Source organism: Rhinolophus ferrumequinum, chromosome 9, assembly GCF_004115265.2.
Source record: "Rhinolophus ferrumequinum isolate MPI-CBG mRhiFer1 chromosome 9, mRhiFer1_v1.p, whole genome shotgun sequence".
In the NCBI taxonomy this organism is placed as follows: Eukaryota; Metazoa; Chordata; class Mammalia; order Chiroptera; family Rhinolophidae; genus Rhinolophus; species Rhinolophus ferrumequinum.
This window is the reverse complement of record NC_046292.1, coordinates 19,400,936-19,424,050: the sequence shown is the minus strand read 5'-3', so window position 1 is coordinate 19,424,050 and position 23,115 is coordinate 19,400,936. Positions and strand designations below refer to the sequence as shown.

Genomic DNA, 23,115 nt, shown 5'->3' with positions numbered 1-23,115 from the left:
AGGAAAGGTGCTAAATAGAAAAGAAATGGGAAGGGATGGAACTAGGTTGAAAACCAGGGATCAGGTCAGAACTCTAATGAGATGAATTAAAGGTGAGAAACTGAAGGTTTAGAAGGAGCTAGTCTCACACAGGTCTTGGAGAAGAGCATTCCAGGTGGTGGGTGTTCTATATGTTATTTTTCATTTCACAACTCCCATTTCACCAATGTGGAAACTGAGGCTGTTAGTCTAAGGAAATGACATTTCCCCAATCCCTGTCTTCCGCCAAAGGGAGGAACTAAATTAAGTAAACAGGCACTCTAAGCATTTTCTCATTTGATTCTGACAACAATAATTTTTGATGGTAATGCTCCCATTTTATAGATGAGTAAATTAAAGACAGTTATCAAAGGTCATATAGATACTTGATTCTGTTTATTTATACTCTGCCTCATTCCAGATGGACTTGCACTTGGATTTGAGCCTCGGATGTCTGGTTCCAAAGTCCAAGCTCTTTCCCTGACACCAGACTGACGACACCAGACTGACGCAGAGCATCTGAGAGCTGGCGACGTAACACCCAGCCAGCCAGGGAAAGACAGCCAGAGCAGAGGCCGAATCCAAACGGTGGGGAGTCCGCTGCTTCGGGGACACCACCACCTTGACCCAGCACTAGACCAGGCATCCTGTGGATACAAACATATATCCCACGCTTATTTTATTTAATCAGCCCCTACTACATGCCAGGTCATGCTGTAGGCTCTAGAGATAAAGCAGTGAACACGCTTTATCTAGAGACAAAAACCTCTGCCTTCGGGAGCTTGGAATCGAATGGAAAGATGAGTGAGCCACACAAATGATTATGCTGTTAGACAAAAACTGCCTTGGAAAAACAAAAATACTTGGTAAACTTTAGGTCAAAGGAGGAAGAAGTATGCTCAGGGTGGGGGTGGGGAGCTGGAGGACATTTTTTGGATGAGAGATTTTTTGAGTCCAGGTTAAATAAATTATGCCCACCTATCAAAGGGAGGTAACAGCAGGCTCTACTATGTACATGGGGCTGTTGTCAGGATTAAATGAGGTCATGAGGTCATGCCTGTGACGAACTTAGTGGAGTATCTGGCACGTAGGAAGTCCTAAGTAAGTCCTACTACCGTCTCCACTCCTAATAAACAGTATCTGTTGTCTTAGTCAGCTTGGGCTGCTATAACAAAAGTATCTTAGACTGAGTGGCTTAAACAACAGAAATTTATTTCTCACAGTTCTGGAGGCTGGGAAGTCCAAGATCAAGGAACCAGCTAATTCAGTTCCTGATGACAGCCCTTATCTTGGTTATGTCCTCACATGGCGGGGGTGGGGGTGGGGGTTGGTGGGGGGGAGAGACAGCGCACGCTCTCTTCTGTCTCTTCTTATAAGGGCACTAATCCCATCATGAGGGCACCACGATTATGACCTAATCACCTCCCAAAGGCCTTGTCTCCAAATACCATCACACTGGGAATTAGGGTTTCAACACATGAACTTGAGGGGGATACAAATACTCAGTCCATAGCATCTATTTTGTAATAAACAACAAGATCTTTGAAGACGTCTCACTGCCTATGGGATAAAGTCCAATGTTCTTCAGATGTCCTGCAAGGCTGTGCCAGATCTGCCCTGGGCTTCCTTCTTAGCCCCACCCTTCTTCACATTCTCCCTCTGTCCCTACCAGGCTGCCTTCTCCTTCCTGCTTCGAATCTCCCATGCTGTTTCCTCTACCACAAATCTTTGTTCCACACTCTTTAGTCCCCTTCCAGCCTTGATCAATCCTTTACATCCGGGGTATTTCTCTGGAAACTCTGAAAGTAAGTGTGGGCGTCCCCTGCTGCACTTGCATAAAAAACTCCCTGTGCTTTTTATTCCCCCCAGGACTCATCACAAGTAGTTGTGTGATGTTCGTCTTTTCCACTGAACTTTAAGGCCCATGAGGGCCAGAACTGTGTCTGTCTCCTTCACTGCTGTACTGTTAGCATCTAGCAGTGTCTGCGACAAAGTAAGCGCTTGATAATGATGATGTTAACAAAGAAAACTCTTTGAAACATCAAAAATGTGAAATGTGAGTTTCAATACTCAGAATGGGGACAGAAGCTCAAGGCTTCCCACAACGGGAACCAGCAGTGTGGTCAGAGATGATTCAGACATGAGGGGAAAGAATTTCTGGTGCTATAACCAGCTGAGATAAGGTTTTTCTGACGACCAGGGTCATCACACGCAGGCTGAATTGAGAGGAGATGGAGCACTCAGGCGGTGTACTTAAGTGATTCGCCCAAGGTCCCTAGCCATGGGAGTGAGAACCTCTCCTGGCCCTTTCAGCCTTGCAGCTGTTGCTTCCAACCTCAGGAAGAAACAGTCGAGACAGGAAGCTATAGGACTCAAGGAGGTGACAAACTATGAAAGGAATCTGAACGTTCAGGCTTGTGAGACCTCAAGCAAGTCATTTCCCCTCTCTGGTCTTTATTTTCTCCATCTGTAATAAGAGAGTGTCTTGGGTCAAGTACCTTGGTAAGCAGACTCTGGGATGGGAGTTTGCATACAGGAGGTTGATTGGGGATCAATATCACAGGACAGTAAGCGCACGGCTGGGCAGAAGAAATTGGGCTGCAATGCTGGCCTCGGCTGATCCGAAAGGGAGAACTAGAGCTGGGAAAATCCTTTAGAGTTGTTTCAAATGGAGGCAAAGGGGCCAGGCCTTTGTACACTCCTGTCCCATTAACCAGTCATTGGAGGTAGACTGCCTGCAATGGGTGTAACCATGAGCTAGGTAGCTGCCTTCCACCCAGGGAGGGACTCAGCTGAGATCTTTCCCAGTTGAGTGGGGGTGTGGGGAGGAATAAGAGCCACAGTCTGGATTACACACCACAGCATTCATGACAGAGGAATGTAGACAAGCAGTGTTCTAACTGATCCATGGAGCCCTTGGGCTCCAAGGTGTTCAGTGGGTGGGAAACTGTTCTTCTTGTGTTTAAGTTTCTGCAAAAGTCCAACATATGTATTTCCTGGGAAGAAAAAGCTCTGCTGCTCGGTTGTAAACACTTTTACAGCACCTCCTATTTCTCCTTTGAGGTGCCGATCACAATTACAATTTAAATAATTAGTTGTGTAGTGACCTAATGTCTGTCTCCTCCACTAAATAATAAATGCTAAGAGGGCGGAACCATGCCTGGCTTGTTCACTGCTGTGTCCAAGGCATTTATGTATTAGGTGCACATCTGGTGCGTGAAAGCATGGCCTTCGCATCAGAACCAGGGAAGCCGTTAAAGGTGCAAATTTCTGAGCTCTGCCCCCAACCACTGGTCCTCTAGGAGATTCTAAGGCACAGAAAGTTTGTGAGCCACCTCTTCCTTCCACCTGTCCTAGGACTCTGGTGAAACTTGCTGGAAGAGACTCACCCAGCTTGTTTCTACCCATTCTCAGAAGTCCTCAATCCAAGCATGGCTTCAAAAGCCAAACAAAGAATCTAGCCAGCAGCAACCTTCTGCAAACTCCAACCTGGGTAGATGTGCAAAGGACCTGGATTGCGGGCTGCAGAAATCTAAAACAGATTCATTAGATCCAAGCTGGAGCCACGAGTTTTCAATTCCACGTGCGAATTGACTAACAGGATAAGGGAAAAAAAAAAGCAGACTGAGGGCCTAGGGAGTTTGAGGACAAAAGCAGTGCTCGGAAATCTGACTCACAATCATTCAAACCCTGTTTCTTGATGTCGGGCAGATATCTATATACTGAATGGCTCACTAGTGCTAGATGCTAGGTACCTGAATTGTGCCAAGTGCTTTTCATGTATTAATCTGCACAACCCTCCTCTAACCCTAGGTAGTAATTCCATTACATAGAGAAGGAAATTGAGAACGGATAATTAAAGTAACTTGCTTATGGTCACACACATTAAATGTCAAAGCTGTAATTTGAACCCAAGTCTCTTGAGTTGGTGTCCCTAGACTCCACTGAGGTTCCTTTCAACATCTATTAAATGGGACCACTCCCTTCTCACAGGCTTGTTGTGAAGATTATGAGTTTAAATTTGAAAATTTGGCAACAGTTACTCAATAATGCTACCTAGAAAGGAAATGAAAACATTTTGCCTGTTTCTGCGGGAGAGGAAACTCAAGGCACTGTGATGGTGAGTCAGGACCAGAATCCAAGTTTTGTACTCTAAGGGTCTGATTTCTCTCACACCCTCTCAAATGACTCTAGAAGAAGGGACAAATGTATTGGGAATACTGCAAAAATGAAGAGGGTAGAGGTTAAAGGGGACATGGAGTCAGTCAGAGGTGGCTTCCTGGAAGAGGCTGTTTTCATTTTGTGACGGCAGTTAGAGCAAGCAGGGAATCACAAAAGGGCTTAGCTTACTCATGATGTGGTTTTCCTATGCTTACTAGAGTTCTTGGTGCCCAGAGAAGTTCAGAAGCTTGACCAAGATCACACAGCTACTAAATGGACAGGCATATGGGCGTTGGGGTAGGGGGGTCACATCTAACTAGCCAGTCCTTATGACTGGTCTGTCTCCTTGATACTAGAAAGGGAAGGATGAGAAGCAGGCAAGCATAATGTGGTGGGGCAGTGGATGAGGGTGGTCTCCCCAGATTCTCAGACTCTGCCACAGGGGGAGCCCAGTAGTGGGAAGACCAACCAAGGCTTCAGGGTCAAGCAGACCAGCTGGAATCCTGACTCCAACTATTATATGGCCTCAGCAATGTCACTTTACCTCTGAGTTTCCATTCTCTTGCAGGATTGCTGCACATTCAGAGAAATGGCTTCCAAATAGACTCCAGAGCCAGGCTTAGTGAGAAAAATAACATGGCCATTATTTTTCAGTAGTGCCTGGCCTGCCACAAATGGGTGAAGGGGCTGGATACCAAGGGATAGAAGTAGAATTTCAATGCCAACCACTCCCAATCCTGCAGGCACTAGGCACAAGTGCCCAGGACTGGAGCTAGCAGGTCAGGTCCATGATGCAATCACAGCTTCCTGCTTATGCTAAGAGGTGAACCATGACCCTTAGGAAATGGAAAAACAGCCCATTAACAAAAGTACAAAACAAAACCTCGGTGAACCTTTATTTCTCATCATACGGAACTGATAGCAAAGCCAAAGACTTATGCACTTGAACACTGAATACCTCCCACCCCCGGGACATTTACAGAGGCATCATGTCCCCTCTAGAATCCAAATCCCAAGGCTGGGGCCTCTTTCCTCCAGCCTAGTTTCATTGCAGGGAGGGCTTTGAGGCCTGAGGGGGTGCCAGTGGCTTCCCCATGCCTGCATGGGTATGAAATGTGACACACTGACCAGGCTCCTCTTCTGCCCCACCCCAGAGGAGGGTTAGAAGCAAGCAGCATCTTGGCTCTTGCCTTTCTTCAGTCACCTCCAAACTGGTCAGAGAGGAGGCACATACTGCTGGAAGAAGGGAAGTCATAATTCACAGCTTGTTTGCTATAGAAAGTGCCTGGGATCAGTCCTTGGCTGCTTCTGCCTCTAAACAATCCACCTAAAGTAGAGGAGAGGAGACAGAAACTGGATGGTCCTTGGAAGGTAGCCAGGAGAGACCAACTGCAAGTGGCGGGACGGGGGTGTGTGTGGGGGGTGGAGAGTGGGGTGGGTGTCCCCAGAGGTCTTCAAGATCCCACAGATTTGCAATTCACAGCTGGCAGGTTGGCCTGAGAAACCCAGGGTGAAGACTCAGATGTCAGAAACTTAGCCCCGCCCCTCAGGCTGCAAATGCGGAAATAGAGGTCAACGAGGTTTGGCAAAGCAACCATGGACACCTGGCCAGTGGAATGGCCCAAACAAGAACCCTGGGGTCTCCTGCCTCGCCCACTGGGCCACATGCCACCTAGAAAGGCTCAACATTTAGACAAACATCTGCAGTAGCCATGGGAGACAGCAGGGTGGGGTGCTGGGCAGGTGCAGCTCTGGAGAGAACAGACTGCTTCCTGTCTCCTCCCCCTCCAAGGCATTGACTGTGGCTCTGGGGGGGAGGTCCTGAAGAGGTTTGAACTTCACCCATGAAGGACCGAAATACAGAGAATTTATAATCTAATACTCCCTACTCTTTAGAAGGCAAAGCGTTCAACAGACCCAAATTCTGTAGAGATAATCTACTTTTTTTGATGTGCTTGGTCCTGTCTTTCCTGGGATCTCATACCACCAGGAATGGGGCAAACGGGTAAGAGGACAAAAGAGGTCCCAGAAAGTGAAGTAGGATTGGGGCAATTAGAAAACAAGGCTGCCTGACAGAACAAGTGTTGGGAGAGCTGGATGCACAGACCAGCTGTGACCCTGATTTTCACATTGATGGGTGAATGGCAGGTGAGAGGTAATGAAATCGGAATGAGGGAGGAGCAAAGGAAAGCTGCTTGGAGTGTCAGTCCCTGGAGGTGTTTGCCCCTCTTCCTGGGGGGCCAGCCAGGGACCTTCCCAGCCCAGGAAGGCCACAGTATTTGTGGTGCCTGGGGCCCAGCCTGCTGGCACACAAGTCCAAGCTCAGCGCATTTTCCTTCCTGTGTCCTCTGCGCCTCTGGGATCAGGGGCAGGAAGGGCATGGCTCGTGGGAATCTGTTAGTCCTCTTCTAATTTCCAGGGGCAAAGCTGAGATCCTAGAGATCCTCTCCATTCCAGTAAGAAAAAGGAGAGTGTGACTTGGGGTGTAGGGGGCTGCACATCACACAAAAGCCCACCCCCAGAGTGCGGTGAGTGGGCGTTGAGACAGAAAGGGGATCGGGTCTGTCTCCAGACAGAAAAGTCCTTGCAGGGAAGGAGGATGTCTCCAGGGTCAGCTGCTCCAGGCCCAGGTCCTATGCAGGAGTCAGGTCATGTAGCGGGTGATGGCACGCAGGGCGTAGAGCAGGGCCGCTTGCATGCGGGCCTCCAGGAGCAGCAAGTTCACGTGGACCTGGGGCACAGATGAGGGCTTGTTGGCATCTGATGTCAGTCCTCGACATCCCCATCCCTCCCAGACTGCCACCATCCCTGACCACTCACCTCACCCTTTCTCTTCCCTATACAGATGCCCTGCCCTTTCCTGAGGCTCTGTCTGAGTAGTCAGGTACAAAGAGTGCTGAAGAATTTCAAGCACATTCATCCCAATCATGACTAATCTCTTTATCCCCCAAAGCTAAAAATAAGAGCTACCACTGGGCACCTGTGTGGGATCAGAGATTTACCTTCATGTTCTCACTTCATCTTCCCAGCAACCTTGAAATGCAGGCAATATTTACTTCCATTGTAAAGTTAAAAAGCTCAGGGAGGCAAAATGCCTCGCCCAAGGTCACACTGCTATTGAGTTATAGTGTTATGATTTGAACCCAGGTCTTCCTGGCTGCCACTGAGGACCCTGGGAAGCACATTTCCGTTTTATCAGTGAGTAAATTGAGTCTGACATCCCACAGTGGACCCAGGACAACATGCCCAGGTGTCCCACCTGACAGCACAGACTCAGTCTGGGCTACCTCATCATTGGGTCCTGAGCCCTTGGCGCCTTCCACTGGCCAGGCTTGTCTAGTTCCACCCTTTCCCTACCCACCCCCTGGGACTTACCTTCTCTGAGTGGCGGAAGTGCCTCCAGAAGAGGCTGTACATTCTTCGGGTGGTCTTCTCTGGGTAGCAGGCCACCGTCTTGATATAGACCTTGAGGTTCCGCTCTAGGAGCTGGTTTACCTCTCCGTAGTCATAGTCGTCATATCTGGATGGAAAGGCCCCCAAGGCATTACTCACCCTCAGCTCCCAGAAGTAGCTCTTCTCCCCCAGCCCCACCCTATAGGAGGAGGAACAGAGGGGCAAGAAAAGGCAGAAAGTAGGAAGCAACTAAAAGCTCGGTTCTTCTTAGAAAAATAGCTGATGTCATATGTCACAGGCCACCGGGGACCATGCCAAGGGACGCAGAGAACAAGCATGCTTTACTGAGTACCAACTGCACACCCTGTGAACATGTACTCACGGAACCTTAGAACTCCTAGTACACTACTGCAGACAAAACCATAGTATACAGTACACTGTCATACCGCAGCCTCATTTTAAAGATGAAACTGAGATTCAGAGAAGTGAAGTCACTTGCCCTAGGTCACACAGCTGGGAAGGGGATGCAAAGCCTGGCTCCAAGGTCACATTCACTACTTAAAGTCAAGGCTGTGGAAGATGGAGCAGGAGGTCAGTGCAAATATTTACCCTGGAGAAGGAAGAGGGAAAGGGCAAAAAGGAACTGGTACTCATTTTACAGATGGGCAAACTGCGGCAATTAGCTTGTTCAAAGTCAAACACCAAGTTGGTGACCAGCACAGAAGCTACTTTGTGACTCCCCAGTCTAGAGAGCCAGTGAGTGATCACAGATCAGCGTGGATGGGGAAGACTGGTTGAAACCTGGGGGACAGACTTGGTAGACAAAGGCATAGGATGAAGGACCATGTTGGAGAGTGGAGGAGCCTGGACCTGAGAGCTGGCCAGGAACTAGCTGCTGTCTAACATGCCCATCCATCCTCACTCAGCCTCCCCTGCATTAGAAACCTGCCAATGACCAGCAAGATGGTAGTCCATTAAGTACAGTTCAGTCCACCCAGTGAAATATGGCTTATAACTAGTAATGCACTGAAATACACATTTGTACCTTTTTAAAAATTAGGGGATTTTTTTTTTGATGCTTGGAATAAACTGTTAAATGAGAAAAGCAAGAAAAAAATCAAGTGTTCACGAAAATATGTTCACGTTTGATTACATGAGTAAAATATGTGAAATGAGTAGGCAAGAAAATCTTGTTTTTGTAAAATTATTTGTTTTGATTATTTGTGATGGAAAAAAACAGGAAAGAAATACTTGACAATAATAAGAGCTGGTGGAATCATGGAAATTTTGATTTCCTTCTTTTTGTTATCTGTTGTTTCTTTTCAACTTTTATTTATTTTTAAGTGTTTTTCCAGGACCCATCAGCTCCAAGTCAAGTAGTTGTTTCACTCTAGTTGTGGAGGGCGCAGCTCACAGTGGCCCACGTGGGGATCAAACTGGCAACCTTGCTGTTAAGAGAACCGCGCTCTAACCAACTGAGCTCACCGGCCGCCCCAAATAGTTTGAAAAACATTTACGAAAAAGTATTTTCATAAATACTTTTTCAAAATTTACGAAAAATCAAGCTGTTTCTCTTTATAGACATCAAACATATTGTTTAAATGAAATAATCATTATAATTTCAACTATGCAAAAGCAACTAGATAAGAAAGAAAAAAAAAGTACTGGAGAAAAATGCTACAGGATGTGGATGTGGTTGTAGAGTCAGAGGATTTGGGGAAATCGTTTTTTTCTTAATTCTTTGAATTTCCCACAATGTTATCACAGTGAGATATTTTTTAAATTAAAAAATAATTGTTCTGTATATATCCTTGAGAAGTCATTTCACAACGAGGACTTATATATGAGGACTTAGGTGAAAGACTAGTCAGCACACACGGTGTGTAGTAGTGAAACTGCAAACTACTTAAATATCCAACAAGAGGGAAGTGATTGAATAATTGTGCTACATCCAAAACAGAACACCATGCAATGGATTCAGCAGTTAAAAAAGCATAAAAGATCTGTTGATATTGACAAGGAAGGCAGTAGAATATTAGGTGAAAAAAAGCAATTCGCAGAAATATTGCGTATGATCCCATCAATTAAAAAAAAAACAAAACACTACTCCAAAAAAATAAAAAAATCAGAAAGTACTTAGGTAACAAGATGAAACTATAATTCATCACTCTACAGAGACAACCATTACTAAATAACAATTTAGTACATTTTCCATGCCTGCACACACTTTTAGTAAAAAAAGAGGAAGGAAAAAAAAAAGGAACAAACAGAAGATTCTAGTAGGTGACCAGCTCTCTCAATACATTTTGAACATTTTTGCATGGCAATATCAATAGATCATTATTGTAATTTTTAATAGTTGCATAATACTTCATTAAATAGACACATCGATTATCTAAAGTACCCTGCTGATGGGCATTTATGTTGCCTTTATTTATTATGAGAAAAGAACTGCTATTTGGAATGGAAATATGAGCATAACTAAATCTCTCTCTCTGATAACTATGGATATATATATATATATATATATATACACCGTGTTTCCCCGAAAATAAGACCTAGCCAGACAATCAGCTCTAATGCGTCTTTTGGAGCAAAAATTAATATAAGACCCGGTCTTATTTTACTATAATATAAGACTGGGTCTTGAATAGAATAGAATACAGTAGACTAGACTAGACTAGACTAGAATACTGGGTCTTATATAAGACCCGGTCTTATATAATATAAGACTGATATTAATTTTTGCTCCAAAAGACACATTAGAGCTGATTGTCCAGTGAGGTCTTATTTTCGGGGAAACACTCCAAGGGGTGGGACTAAAGAGTTTCATTTACAAGGCTGAAGGAGTGAGCACATCTGTTATCTTTTATAATCAGCAAAGAAATTTGCTTTGAAAAACAGCACAAGCAGGAAGAAAGGAAAAGGAAAAACAAAGAGAAAAAGGACACTGACTCTGATCAAGGATTTGCAGTGCACCCATGCCCTGGAAGAGGGGACATGTGCTCACCTGATGCCAAAGATGCAGTGGATGTAGTTCCAGATGGCCCTGCGGAGCATGGAGGTGTCCACTCCACTGTGCATGGCGATGGTGTTGTACGTGAGGCTATAGGCTGCCTGGAACTTCTCGTCCAGCAGCTGTCCACCCTCAGGGTACAGACGCTGGATCAATGAGTAGCCATGGTCTTCCCAGGTATAATCCTGAGACACGTGGGAAGGAGCAGTGAGCGGAATCTTTGGGGCCCAAGCCTGGCCAGAGACATCATCCTCTGGAGCACACCCTGGCTCTCCATAATGCCCTCCCCACCCCACAAATCTAACCCACTACTTGGTCTGGGCCTGAGAAGCTGAGGGGAATGCCATTTGGCGATGACCCTATGATCAGGTTCCCCTGAGCTTAAGGCGCACATGGGTCCCTTCGTGATCCTGGGTCTCCTTCTTCCCTCATGGAATCTTGAGGGAGAGAATGTGCCCAACTCTAACCATTCAAACCATCTATCCCGCCCCTCCCCCGCCCTGATTGTTTGAAAATTCAGAGCAATGCCAAGACTAGTGGGGAGAGCCTACCTGGGCACGGAAGGTGGGGGGCGCCTGAGTCCCTCGCCGGGTGAAGTCCTCATATCCAAAGGTGGGGTCTTCTACAAAGCACAGCATGTCTGGGTGTGGAGAGGGCTCCATGATGTCAGCTGAGGATATCACAAATCGGTCACAGTGAGGCCAAGGCACGGAGCACAGAGGCCTCTACTGTTGATTAATCGTCAATAGGGGGCCAGGCAACAGAGTAGAGGGCCAGAGAAAGCCCCTCAATGTGGTGAGTGGCAGGGCTCCAGCTGGAGCCAGGGGAGGGGGTGAATCAGACCCAAGGACCTGGGGAAGAGGCCCAGTAATAACAGCAATCCTAACAGTAGGAGTTCTTTACGGAGCCTCTTACTCTGAGCCTGGCTCTGTGCTAAGAGCTCTGCTTCTCTTGTTCCATTTACCCTACACGTCAATCCTTCATGTGGGAGGAGACTGAGGCCTCGAGGCAGGAAGTGACTTATCAGTGGTCAGACTGCCAGAAAAGCTAACAGGCCCGATTCAAACCCAGGTCTGACCCAAAATATAAGAGGTGCAGTGCAGGGAGGTGCCTACTCCTCAGCAGAGATGGTGTAAGAAGGGGGTACCTGGAACCTGGACACCTGTGATCCTGTACCTGAGGGGGTTACCAGCAGGCTCTCCGACTTCTCCAGCTCAAAGCGGCTCTCCATCTCCTCCTGGGAGGCTCCCTCCTCCCGCAACAGGCTCTCCTGCAGCTGCCTCATGCGTTCCATCAAAGCCTCCACGTCTCGGGCTGCCTCAAAGCCCTGGAGGAGGGACCCAGTGACAATCATCTACTCCTCCCCGCCACCCCGGAAACTCCAGACATCTTTCCCACATGCCAGGCAGTCCCGAATGGGCAGCTCACATGGTCTGTCCTTCCCCAAGTGAAGTTTAAGAAGCTACCCAACAGACATGTCTTCTCTGAGCATCAACTTCCCTCACAGGTAAGGGATTTTTAAAGTTATCTGTATTTTTCTATTAAAACAAACAAGGCCATCTTATAAAATAAGAGGCAAACTTTGTATTCTGCAAGTGCTAAAAAACAGGAGACTTTACACCTAGGGGGCTGCACGCTGAGAGGCCAGTCACATGGTTATTTCATTTAATCCTCACAACCCACTATGAAGTGAGGGTCTTCATTCTTATTTTATAGATGAGGAAACGGAGCTTCCACGTCCAATAACTATTCTAAGGCCTCTCAATGTGAGATAGGGAAGCAGTGCTTTCTACCCAGGGATGAGAGGCCATGCCAGCTTCCTCTCCCATCAAGACCCTGGCCAGTGACTTACCCCCGAGTTGTTCAATGAGTCCCTGGTGGGGGGGCTGCTCTGCTCACTGGGCGGTGAAGGTGCCTGGGGGGTAGGGCTGCCCTCCAGGTCCCCTTCAGGGAGGATGCCACAGCCAAACACGAAGGAGGCCAGCGAGTGACAGTGAGTGAGCAGGACCAGGGCCTGGATGAGCTCAGCCAGAGACCAGCTGTGCTCGCCTGTCTTCAGCAAGGCCTGGAGAGGAAAGAAGGCCAGACTTGCTCAGCGCCTGCCTCTGCGCTGTCTGCCATGCCCCAGCCTGGCCTCTGAACTCCCTCGGGGACCTGCCTCTCTGCCCACTGCACCTGGATGTGCTCCTTGGTGATGAGCCACGGTCGATGTGCCAGCAACTTGTTGATCTCATTGAGCTTGCGCAGCTTCTCAGGGGCACGGTGGAGGCCAAGCAGCCACTCAGGGTCACCGCCAGTGTGCAGAAACTCGGCCATGTGGGAACCCACCAGGTAGGAACACTGGTGGCGGGCGGCCGCCTGTGGAGGTGGTGGAAAGAACGTAGGTCACTCTGTTCTTTCTGTGCCCTGCTCAGGGTGGGTACCCCATGGAGGCTGACATCACAGGCTTCACTGTTGCTTGAGAGGCAGAAAATTTAGGTCCTAACCCCAGCTCTGCCACTGGTTCATTGTCCTACTTTGGGCAGGTCATCTACCCCTTTATGCCTCAGTTTTCCAATCTGTAAAGTAGGCATTCAAGAGGCCACTCTTCAAAATCTAAAATTCTATGGATAGTCAGATAAAGCCCGGGCTTTCCTCTGCTTCTCTTCCTCATCTATGGAATCAGTTCAGGAAGTCCCCAGCAAAGAGATTTGAGGACTGAACCCCCCATGTGGCCGCCCCCACAAGAGTCCGGCTCAGACAGGCTCACCATGATGGCAATATAGTGGCGCCAGGAGCTGGCCAGGGGTCCATCTGTGTGCAGTAGCAGGTAATGTAGGCGCCAGAATCTGCTAAGGTAGTCAGGGTGCAGGCCCATCACCACTGCCAGGTGGTCCACCCGTCCTGAGGACATCAGAGCCTCCAGCCCCAGGTGCTGCTCGAGGCTCTCAGCTCCCTCCTGAAGGACCTGCCAAGCAGAGGTGAGGAGAGGATGGGTTCCCATCCTACCTTCCCACCAAAGAGACCAACATATTCACTGCAGTGGGGTTATAATCGCAAGAAACTGAAAACCACCACCATGTGCAACAACAGGAGAATAGGGGAGGAAAAGATATTTTATTAAGGGGCCAGCCCAGTGGCTCAGGTGGTTGGAGCTCCGTGCTCCTAACTCCGAAGGCTGCCGGTTCGATTCCCACATGGGCCAGTAGGCTCTCAACCACAAGGTTGCCCGTTGGACTCCCCCAAGGGATGGTGGGCTGCGCCCCCTGCAACTAGCAATAGCAACTGGACCTGGAGCTGAGCTGCGCCCTCCACAACTAAGACTGGAAGGACAACAACTTGAAGCTGAATGGCACCCTCCACAACTAAGACTGAAAGGACAACAACTTGACTTGGAAAAAAGTACTGGAAGTACACACTGTTCCCCAATAAAGTCCTGTTCCCCTTCACCTATTTAAAAAAAAAAGATATTTTATTAAGTGATTAAACTAAATACTTATTAGACCCCTTATATAATATTAGCCAGTACTTATATAACACTCACTATGTGTCAAACACTTTATCCTTATTTGCTCATTTAATCCTCACAACTATGCCATTAGAATTCTATTTTCTCCATTTTTAGACAGGAAAACTCAGGCACACAGATTAAAGTACAGTTTCTCCTGCCTTTATGGAGCTTTTATTCCAGCAGCGCAAATCCATACAGCCATGGGAGGTGGGTGCAAAATTGGTCACATTTCCTGAGTGCTTCCTCCACCCCAGAGCTGAGTTTGGCGCTACCCCTGCATTATCTCATGAATCTTCCCAGGTATCTTGAGAGGTGAACACTATTTTTCCCATTAACAGACGAGGAAATCAAGGCCCAGAGAAGTTTCATTCCTTGCTCAGGGTTACAGATCTAGTACATGACAGAACCAGGATTCAACTGTACATGAACCCCCAAAGCCTATTTATTTCCAGTATTATCAAAGAAGAGTGGTGATTTGTAAATGAAAAAAGAAAATACAAGAACAATAACCTGAGCTTAAAATTCTGGGCTACAGACATGAATAATCAGGGGGTGGTTGTCTGCTTTCCATTCACAAGGAGTGGAGGGAACTGGGGGAAGTTCAGTGGTTTGTTAACAGCTCATTAACTACTTGGCCTACACATTTAAGAGAGCCAAGACGACAAGGAAACAAAACTTTTGTCTTTGTTCCTTGAAGGTCAAAGAAAAAGAAGGGACTTTTCTGTGCCAGCGCTTTGAGGGCATCCCCACCATCACGCCAACCCCGCTCTAGAATGTCAACTCCATGATGGCAAGGATTTGTGCCTGTCTTGTTCTCTGCCATGTCCTCAGAGCTTAGAACAGCGCCTGACAGATGAATCTTTCAATAGATATTTGTTACATAAATGAATCTGACTCTGTAGATGAAAGAGGTCTCTGTTACATTAAGTGAAAAACAAAACAACACATTGACACACCCCCACCCCCCAAAAAAAACATGTAAATTATGACGATGGTTCTGTACGAAAAAAGTCCGGAAAACAGTGGCAAATGGATAAGTGACACTGATTACACACCTCTGTGGGGAGTGGGATTACAAGAGACGAGAGCTTCTGAAACATGGGAAAAAATTTTTTAAATAATGTACAAATATTACTTTTGAAGTTGAAAAAAAACTTTAATATATGCAAAGTTAAGGATGTGAAGCTAAACATGATAGCTTTATCTTCTTAAGGAAAAGCAGGCCTTGTCCTGGGAATTAAAAGTTTGTTCATTATCTGGCTGTGTTATCATCACTTTATCTCTTTGAGCCTATTTCTTCCCAGCAGAATGAGGTTGACAGGCCTGCTTCACAGAGCTGTTTTGTAGATTACATGAGTCAGGAACCTGAAGGGGTAGTTTCAGAGCTTCTATTTCAAGAGGCTTTAGGACAAGACCCCCACCCGTCCAATGTCCACATCCCTTTTTCCAACGAAGTCACAGTTCCTAACCCCTTCCCATCCTACCTCCTCTACTGGGATGAAAGCGCTGGGCCCAGGGCCTCGCGGAGCCCGGCTCTCCCTCTGCTCCTAGAAGGAAACAGTCACGGTAAGTTGGAGGTAAAAGGGAAGATGAAAAGGATAGTTCTCTCTCCAGTTTTCTCCTACTATTCAAGGGGCCACAGTGAACTTTTAAAACCCCCTTTCCGGTGTAAACTGCATGGAGGAGCCAGGTGAGAAATACACACCTGTTCTGTAGGTAGAGAGAGGGTAAGCAAGAGAGAGGGCTCACCCCACAGGCTGAGTGCTTCAGGAACTGGGCAGGGACCTGGGAGGCCAGGACTGGGTAGGAGGGGCCTGAGACAGGAAATATACAGCCACCGTGTTGCACATCTCTAGGAGGCCACCTTCTTGAGCCCTGGAGGATCCATACAAGAACTTTCTCATTCACATCCTGAATCCAGGTTACAAGTATCCTAGATTCTTATGATGTCATCTCTCTCAAGTTGTCATTTCTTCATCCCTCTCGCCATCACCCCCTCACAGATCTCATCTGGACCACCACCCACAGCCTCACCTATGGTCCTCCCGCCCTCTCCTTTCCTCTCCATCCTCTACCAAACTGAGAAAACAAATGAATACATAAAACATCCCCCCTGAGCTCCACCTCTAGGACTAGGAGCAGACTTAGTGAGTGCATGACCCCAGTGGTTTCTATAATAAAAGAGGGCAAATTTTCTGCAGCCAGAGCAAAATTTCTCAAGTGCAAATCTGATCATCTGGATTAAAACCCTGCCTCTACCTCCCATGGCCTTTGAGATAAATTAATGGCTCAGGCCCACTACCCTGCCATGGGTCACTCCTCTTGCAGAGCTAACTCTTACAATCTTCCAGGGCTTGGGAACCTTCTTTGGACCCTCATCTGTGACCCCACAATTCCCAGTGCTTTTGCTTCTGAAAACATTGTCCTCTGGTTGTCTGATTTAGGTCTCTCTACTACCAGATCATTTTGTGGAGATGAGCCAGATCATCCACATTAGCCTGTGAATGAATGAAGAACACAGAGAAAGCAGAGAGGCGTCCAGGGAATCAGGGCAGGGCGCACACGGCTGACAGTAGCAGCTTTTCTGGCGAGCATGTATTGCAGCTCTTTGGAAACCAGCAATTATGTACTCACTAAATCTGCGTCTAGTCAGAGAGGTGAGGTTCAGGGAGGATGTTTTACTTATTCATTTGTTTTAATAACTGGGAGGGGGGCTCCCAGCACTGGCCTTGGAAAGAGTTTACCCAAACCAGAGTTGTGCCCTCAACAGACAGAGACAGTGTTCCCCTAACTCTCCCCAACTCATTAAAGCCCAGACTTAGTACTGATAGACCCAGGTGTCCAGGGACTAAAGATTATAGTTGAACCTTCTCAGATGGCCGAAAGACCCCTGAGGAAAACAGAGCTTTGGGGCTCTGAAAGACAACAAAGGAAAGAACAACAGGACCTGGAAGTCCTGGGTGTGAATAACAACTTGCCACTAACTTGCTGTGAGACTCCGAAAAAGTAACCAAGACTCTCTGGGCCTTAATCTTGGACAATAAAAAAGGCAGGTAGTTGGGCTGATTGCTTGGGCCTCTTTCAGCCCACACTTCTGGGAGTTATCAGGCCAGGCTGGTCCAAGTCCAGCATAGAAACCACCACAAGCCCCAAGCATTCCCATTTCAGCTTCCCTCCTCCCTCACCAAAGAGAAAAAGCCTCACAGCTCTGTGTAGGAGATAAGAATTGCTGACTCCACAAAGAGGGCCTCCCCCTCAGGGGACCTGAGGACAAAGAGAAAACCACAGCCAGGTGGGGTGGGGAAGGGCAGGGCAGAACTGGGGTTTGGAGGCGGGGAGGCAGGGAGGGCCCATCAGGGTGCTAGCAAGGTACAGGGAACAGTGTTGGGTGTCCCTTTTCACTCTCAAAATCTGCCCCAAGAGCTGTCAAAGGAAGGACTTGGTACCTGTGTGTCTTTAAATGATAGGTCTGGATCCACCAACATTTTCAGCTCTAATAATGATGATGATGGTGATGATAGTTAAAAGACAGGGGCTCTTGACAACAACTGCCTGGGCTCAAATGACATCTCCACCACCACCTGCTACCTATGTCAGCCTCAGTTTCCTCACCAAATCATAATGCTAACAGTACTACTTTCACCGGGTAGTCATGAGGATTTAATGAGATAATGCCCTGACCTCAGTACCTCTATCGCAGTAAGCACTTAGTACAAGTCAGCTACCATTAACCTCATTGTTATTTCAAATAATGGCTTCTCAACCCAAGCAGTACTTTAGAATCCCTTTGAGAAGCTTTTTAAAAAATACCAATGCCAAGGTCCCACCTCCAGCAATTTTAACTGGGTGGGGCCCAGCATAATTTACAGTCCAGGCGGAGGGCCATTGTTTCTCTCCATTTATTGATCACTTTCTCAAGTGTAAGGCACTATGCTAAGTGCCTTCCAGGTGGAACCAAAATTAATCTGTTCATTGGACAAATACTTTAATGACTACATTGCAGACAGCAAGAGCACAGGATTGAAAAGACAAAGTTTCATCCTTCACAGGATTTACAATCTAATGGAGAATGACAAACAAACAAATGATGAATAGGATTTCCAGGCGTAGATTAAATGAAGTAAATGAAATAGAGCAATGAGAGTGTATGTTGGGGTGGGGGTGTGTGCAATATTTTAGTTTGAATAGACAGGGAAAGCCACTGAGGAGATAGAGAACCTTTGAGATGATTCTCTAAATATCAAATAGCTAAATGAGTCGATGAGAAGGCAGCAGGGCCTGTAAAGATCTAGGGGACCAGCATCCCAGCCAAAGGGAACAGAAAGCGCAAAGCTCTGGAGGCAAAACCAAGTACATTCTAATGTCGAGGTTCAATACCCTGAGTGATTCCGTGACCTTGACACCCAGAACTTCAGGGGGAGCAGACGGGGCAGGGAATCACAGCCAAGAGATGAGGCCTGCAAACCAACCTTCCCCTTTTCCAGGGGGTAAGAAGTCAACAATAACGATAGGTGATAACCGGGATTACGAGTGGCTAAGCATTTATTTCACAGGCACTTTAAGGCAGGAACTACTACTACAACGGTCCCTATTTGACAGATGAGCAATAAGGCTCAGAGACATTAAGTCAATTCTGGTCACTCAGCCAGGAAAGAGGCAACCGAGCTGGGATACAAACCAGGTTTCTGCAACTGCAGAAACTGGTCCCATTCTCTAAATTTTTCCATCTCTTAGTAGTCCCAAAGCTTTGCATCTGGGGTTCACCCGGAGTGAGAAGCTCCTCCTTCCTGCCGACATTCCTGGAAATCCACCTGCCCCCAATCACAGCACTGGTCACACTGTGTTGTTTCTTATGTTGAGGGTGCACATTGGATCTAGTTCCCTGTTGTCACTCGTATCCAGCGCAGAGCAGTCCAATAGGACTTCCTGCAATGATGGGATCTTCTATATCTGCATGTCCAATAAAGATGGAAGCCTCTAGCCATGGTGGCTGAGCATTTGAAATGTGACTACTGCAACTAAAAAACTGAATTTTTAATTTTTAAAAAAATTACCAAAATTTAAATACCCACATGTGGCTAAGGGCTACCATAATGAAGAGTGCAGGTTCAGTACACCTGATAAAGGTAAGATCCCCACCCCCATTTTACAGATGAAGAAAGGGAAACCAGAGGGGACAGGTGACCAGCCAAGGTAACAAAGTGTGGGCAGAGGGAAAGCCAATGGTTGCTGTTTCTATTGTTCCAATTGAAGGGATATCACAGGGCAGCAGAAACACTGAAGTCACATAGCCCTCTTGGTGGTGGCCACTCAAGGAGAGCCATTCAACAAAGATAATCACCTCAGAGCTCAGTGCCTGGCTCCTAATTTAAGGGCTTACTAATTGTTAATTTTTAATATTAGCTCAGGTACTTGTACACAAGTTTCCTTATCTTCATCAGTTTTGGGGTGGGGGTCTCTATTTTGCACTTGAGGAAAGATTAAGGTTCCAAAGGTTAAGTGCCAGCTGGTAAGTGGCCAATGTGGGATTTGAACTCAGCTCAGTCTGACTTCCAAGGGTTCTGTCCACTACCCACATCAGCCTCTTAAGAGAAGCCACAGCCTCTATTCTTAGTATCCTATCCAGAGCCTGCAACCCCCAGGACTCAGCTACAGACACCTGTGAAGCCCCTCTGCCAGCTGGGAAGGGGCAGATTCCCCCACCCCCACCCCATGGGCAGTTGTGGTCTGCTGAACTCAAATATTTGCCAGGGTTTACACCTGAGAGGAAGACAGCCCAAGCAGCCTCTGACCAGCCTTGTGGGGAGGTGGTATGTGAGTGCTGCCACAAACTCATGCCCACCGTGGGCTGGACACTAGGCTAAGTGCTTTATACATGTGATCTGGCCAGGTTCTCGCAACCACTTGGAGGAAAATAAGTTTTATTATCCCTTCTTCAGAGACAACTCATTGAAGCTCTTTCTGAGTTCTGTTCCAGAAAGGCACAGCTCAGATCTGACTTCAAAGCCTGCACAATTCACAAGGGTCAGCTAAGTCAAAAGGGGCAAATAGTAACAAGCACTTATTAGGTGCTAAGAACAGTGCTGGGGATGTGACCTACAGAGTGTTTCTAGTCCAGCAAGGGAAATAGAAAAGAAATGCCTGATTATACAACTGTTACACTATAATTAGGATAAAAGTTCCTACAAGGGAAAAGGGGGACTGGAAGAGGGTATGCAGAGAGGACTTATCTGGTGGGGAAGGAAAGGCTTCCCTGAGGAAGTGATGTTTGAGGAAGCAAGTCTAAGAGACTAATAGAGTTCTGAAAACATACCAATACTAGAACGAAGCATCTGAAGGCCTTGACCCACTGAAAGGGAGTGTGGTGAAGTGGTGGGAGTTGAGGGGATTGTACAAGTGGGTCTTCCCCCTTGGGCCTTGGACTACCAGCACCCTGCTGTCTTCTAAGGATTCCACTTTAAGCAGACATCTTCCCAAAGTCCTCTTTTCTTGAGAGAATTTGTAGCAAGTGTTCAGACATTACCAGCTTTCCCCCTTGCAGACACGTGGCTTCCATCTAAAGGCCACTCCCTCAGAGCCGGCCCTGACCACTTCCCAGGCATTGTCCCAGAGAAGGATGGACCAACTCTCACCTCAGGCAGGAGGGACAGGCTCAGGCACACCCTTGTGAGACACCGGGAAAAGAGAAATGTGTGATAGCCACATTCTAACAATAGCTAGCATGTTTGACAGTTACTAGTTCCTTGCACTGTGGTTTGGCCTTTGCTTGTATTCTCAGTGAATTCTCCCAATAATCCGTCAGAGATACTATCAAATCTCCATGGGAAGAGGTTGTGGATCAGAGATGTGATCATTTGGCCAAGGTCACACAGCAGTTGAGTAGGAGAGCTAGTACATGAACCTGGAGCTCTTCAGGCTATAGTGACCAGGTGCTCTTAATAAATAACATTACAGCAGGTCCTCAAATAACATTTCATTCAGTGTTGTTTGTTTATATCAATTGGCCTATGGTAAGATTGGTTTCCTTATTCATCATTTCCCTTAAAGTCACAGACCCTATCGACGATGTAAAGTGAGAACTTACTGTATTTCCATTTTTTTCCCAAAGGAGGAAACCGACTCAGAGAGTAGAGTGACTTGGTCAAAGTCACCCAGCTGATGGTGAACACATAATGCAATATATAGATGATGTATTACAGAATTTTACACTTGAAGCCTATGTAGTTTTGTTGACCATTGTCACCCCAATACATTTTAATTAACAAAAAAAGGTCACCCAACTGAGAAACAGCAGGAACAAGCAGGTTTTCTTCTTCCACGTGGTGCTTCTAAACTATGGTGGGAAAGGGTAAATAAGCTAACAGAAAACTCAGGACACAAACTATCTACTGCTGGAGGTAGGATCCGCCAGAAACCATGCTGCTCAGAGAAGCCCAGAGATTTTCCCAGGGTCAGAGTTTAGGACTAGCTCTTGTCTGACTCTCAACTTCAGTAATACACTTGCACTACTCTCCAGGCCTGGAAACTATAAAGAAACAAGCAAAACTCCCTGTACTGCCAAGCACATTCGGAAATCCTGGTGGTACCCAGGCCAGAGAATGAGCTGCTCTGTGGGGTTAGTGAAGGAAGCATCTCCATAGCCCCTCCTGGACCTCAGTGTTCTCATCCTGTAAAATGGGGCTATAGTATAGCTTATATGTTGCTAGTTTATTCCTGAGGGCTCACAGAAAAGGCAAAACCCAAGCCTGGCATCTAGTAGGTGCCTGATAAATGACAAGATGTCCATTGTCGAGGGTGGGGGTGACGGGGGAGGGGAATTGTTAAATTAGGCCCAGCCTTACTCCTATCCTCACTGCAAAGGGGAGTCCCTGCGAAACTTCTGAGACGTCAGACTCCTTGGTACCGCAGTCTAACGGCTCGTCGTTTAGAAGCTGCGGCCAGGGTTTTCTCCCTCTCCCCCTAGCTTTGGCCGCCGCGGAGTCCCTGGCAGCCAGCCAAGGCCCAGAAGCGCCGGCGCCCCCTTCCAAATCCGGGGTGCAGGTGGGGGCGGCGGACGAGGTCGACCTTTGCTGGCTAGTCCCAGGTGCCCCATTTTCCACAGCGGGGGATTGGAGCAGGGTCGTATCCTACCTAGAAAGAGTCTTCTGCCCGCCAGCCCCAGCCCAAGGGAAGGGGGCGGGGAGGAGGAGTGGTCGGGCCCCTGCGGCGGGATTTGCCTGGACTTGACGACTCTCTCTACGAGAGCCCAAACGCAAGGAAACCTGGAGAAAGCTGTCTCCTCTCCTAGGCTAGGAGTCCGAGGACGCTCTGGAGGGTTCCATAGCCCCGAGGAAGAAGGAGGGGGCGGAGAGGGCCGAGGCTGCCAGTTGATGCAACCCCACTCCTGGGTTACGCGCTCCACTCCCTCTCCCCGAGCCCGGGGGGGCGCACCGACTCTGCTTAGGCCAGCCAGAAGCTCGGACGCGGCTCGGGGTTCAAGGTAAAAGTGGCGTCGCTCGGCCGCTGCTTACCTCTCCGGCCCCGGGGCCGCTGCCGCCACCGCCGCCGCCTCGGGCGAACGGCAGGTAGCTCTTAAGCTCCGCGCGGCACTCGGAGTCCGCAACCATCATGGTGTGCGCCAGGACCCAGCAGCGGCTCGCCGAGGACCCGTTCCCCGGAGGGGGTTGTGGACCGATGCACGCAGGAAGCCGGGACTGGGGGCCGCTGGGGAGGTTCTAGAGCCCCGGGGTGTCTCTCAGGGTTCCCGAACGCTCAGAAAGCCCAGAATCCAGGAACGGCCGCTGCCTCGCTGGACTCTCCTCTCGTCCGGCTCCTGGAGCGGTGAATGGCCTCGGGAGCCTGGGATTGCCCGCGGCGCACGGGTTTTCACGGCCCGGGGTGTCTCGGAAGTCCGCAGTGGCCAGGGCTGCTCGCAGACCAAGCGCTCCTCAGCATCCCCGCCGCGGAACTGGCAGCGCTCACCCAGCTCTGACACCAGCAGCTTGGCTCAGCCGGCTGCGGTCCCTGGGGGAGGGCGGGGACACAAAAGCCCCGCGCC

At 48.0% G+C, this 23,115-nt stretch overlaps 1 protein-coding gene across 1 annotated transcript; it reads right to left on the bottom strand.

Annotated features, from left to right (window-relative positions):
• Positions 1-5,049: 5,049 nt before the first annotated feature.
• SESN2 (sestrin 2) lies at positions 5,050-23,066 on the bottom strand. The gene is made up of 10 exons (XM_033114834.1): positions 22,589-23,066; positions 15,563-15,625; positions 13,338-13,535; positions 12,764-12,946; positions 12,441-12,653; positions 11,765-11,915; positions 11,140-11,258; positions 10,583-10,773; positions 7,555-7,699; positions 5,050-6,910 (listed from the first exon to the last, which is right to left on the bottom strand). The coding sequence occupies exons 1-10, from the start codon at positions 22,685-22,687 to the stop codon at positions 6,824-6,826; spliced, it is 1,449 nt and encodes a 482-aa protein (XP_032970725.1). The 5' UTR covers positions 22,688-23,066; the 3' UTR covers positions 5,050-6,823.
• Between the last annotated feature and the right edge of the window lie 49 nt (positions 23,067-23,115).

Coding starts and splice junctions, on each gene's coding strand:
- SESN2 (XM_033114834.1), bottom strand. CDS start 22,687: ATGATGGTTGCGGACTCCGAGTGCCGCGCGGAGCTTAAGAGCTACCTG. Junction 11,259..11,764: donor CCTGCTGGTAACCCCCTCAG/GTACAGGATCAC, acceptor TGATATCCTCAG/CTGACATCATGGAGCCCTCT. Junction 7,700..10,582: donor CACTGCATCTTTGGCATCAG/GTGAGCACATGT, acceptor CTTTCCATCCAG/ATATGACGACTATGACTACG.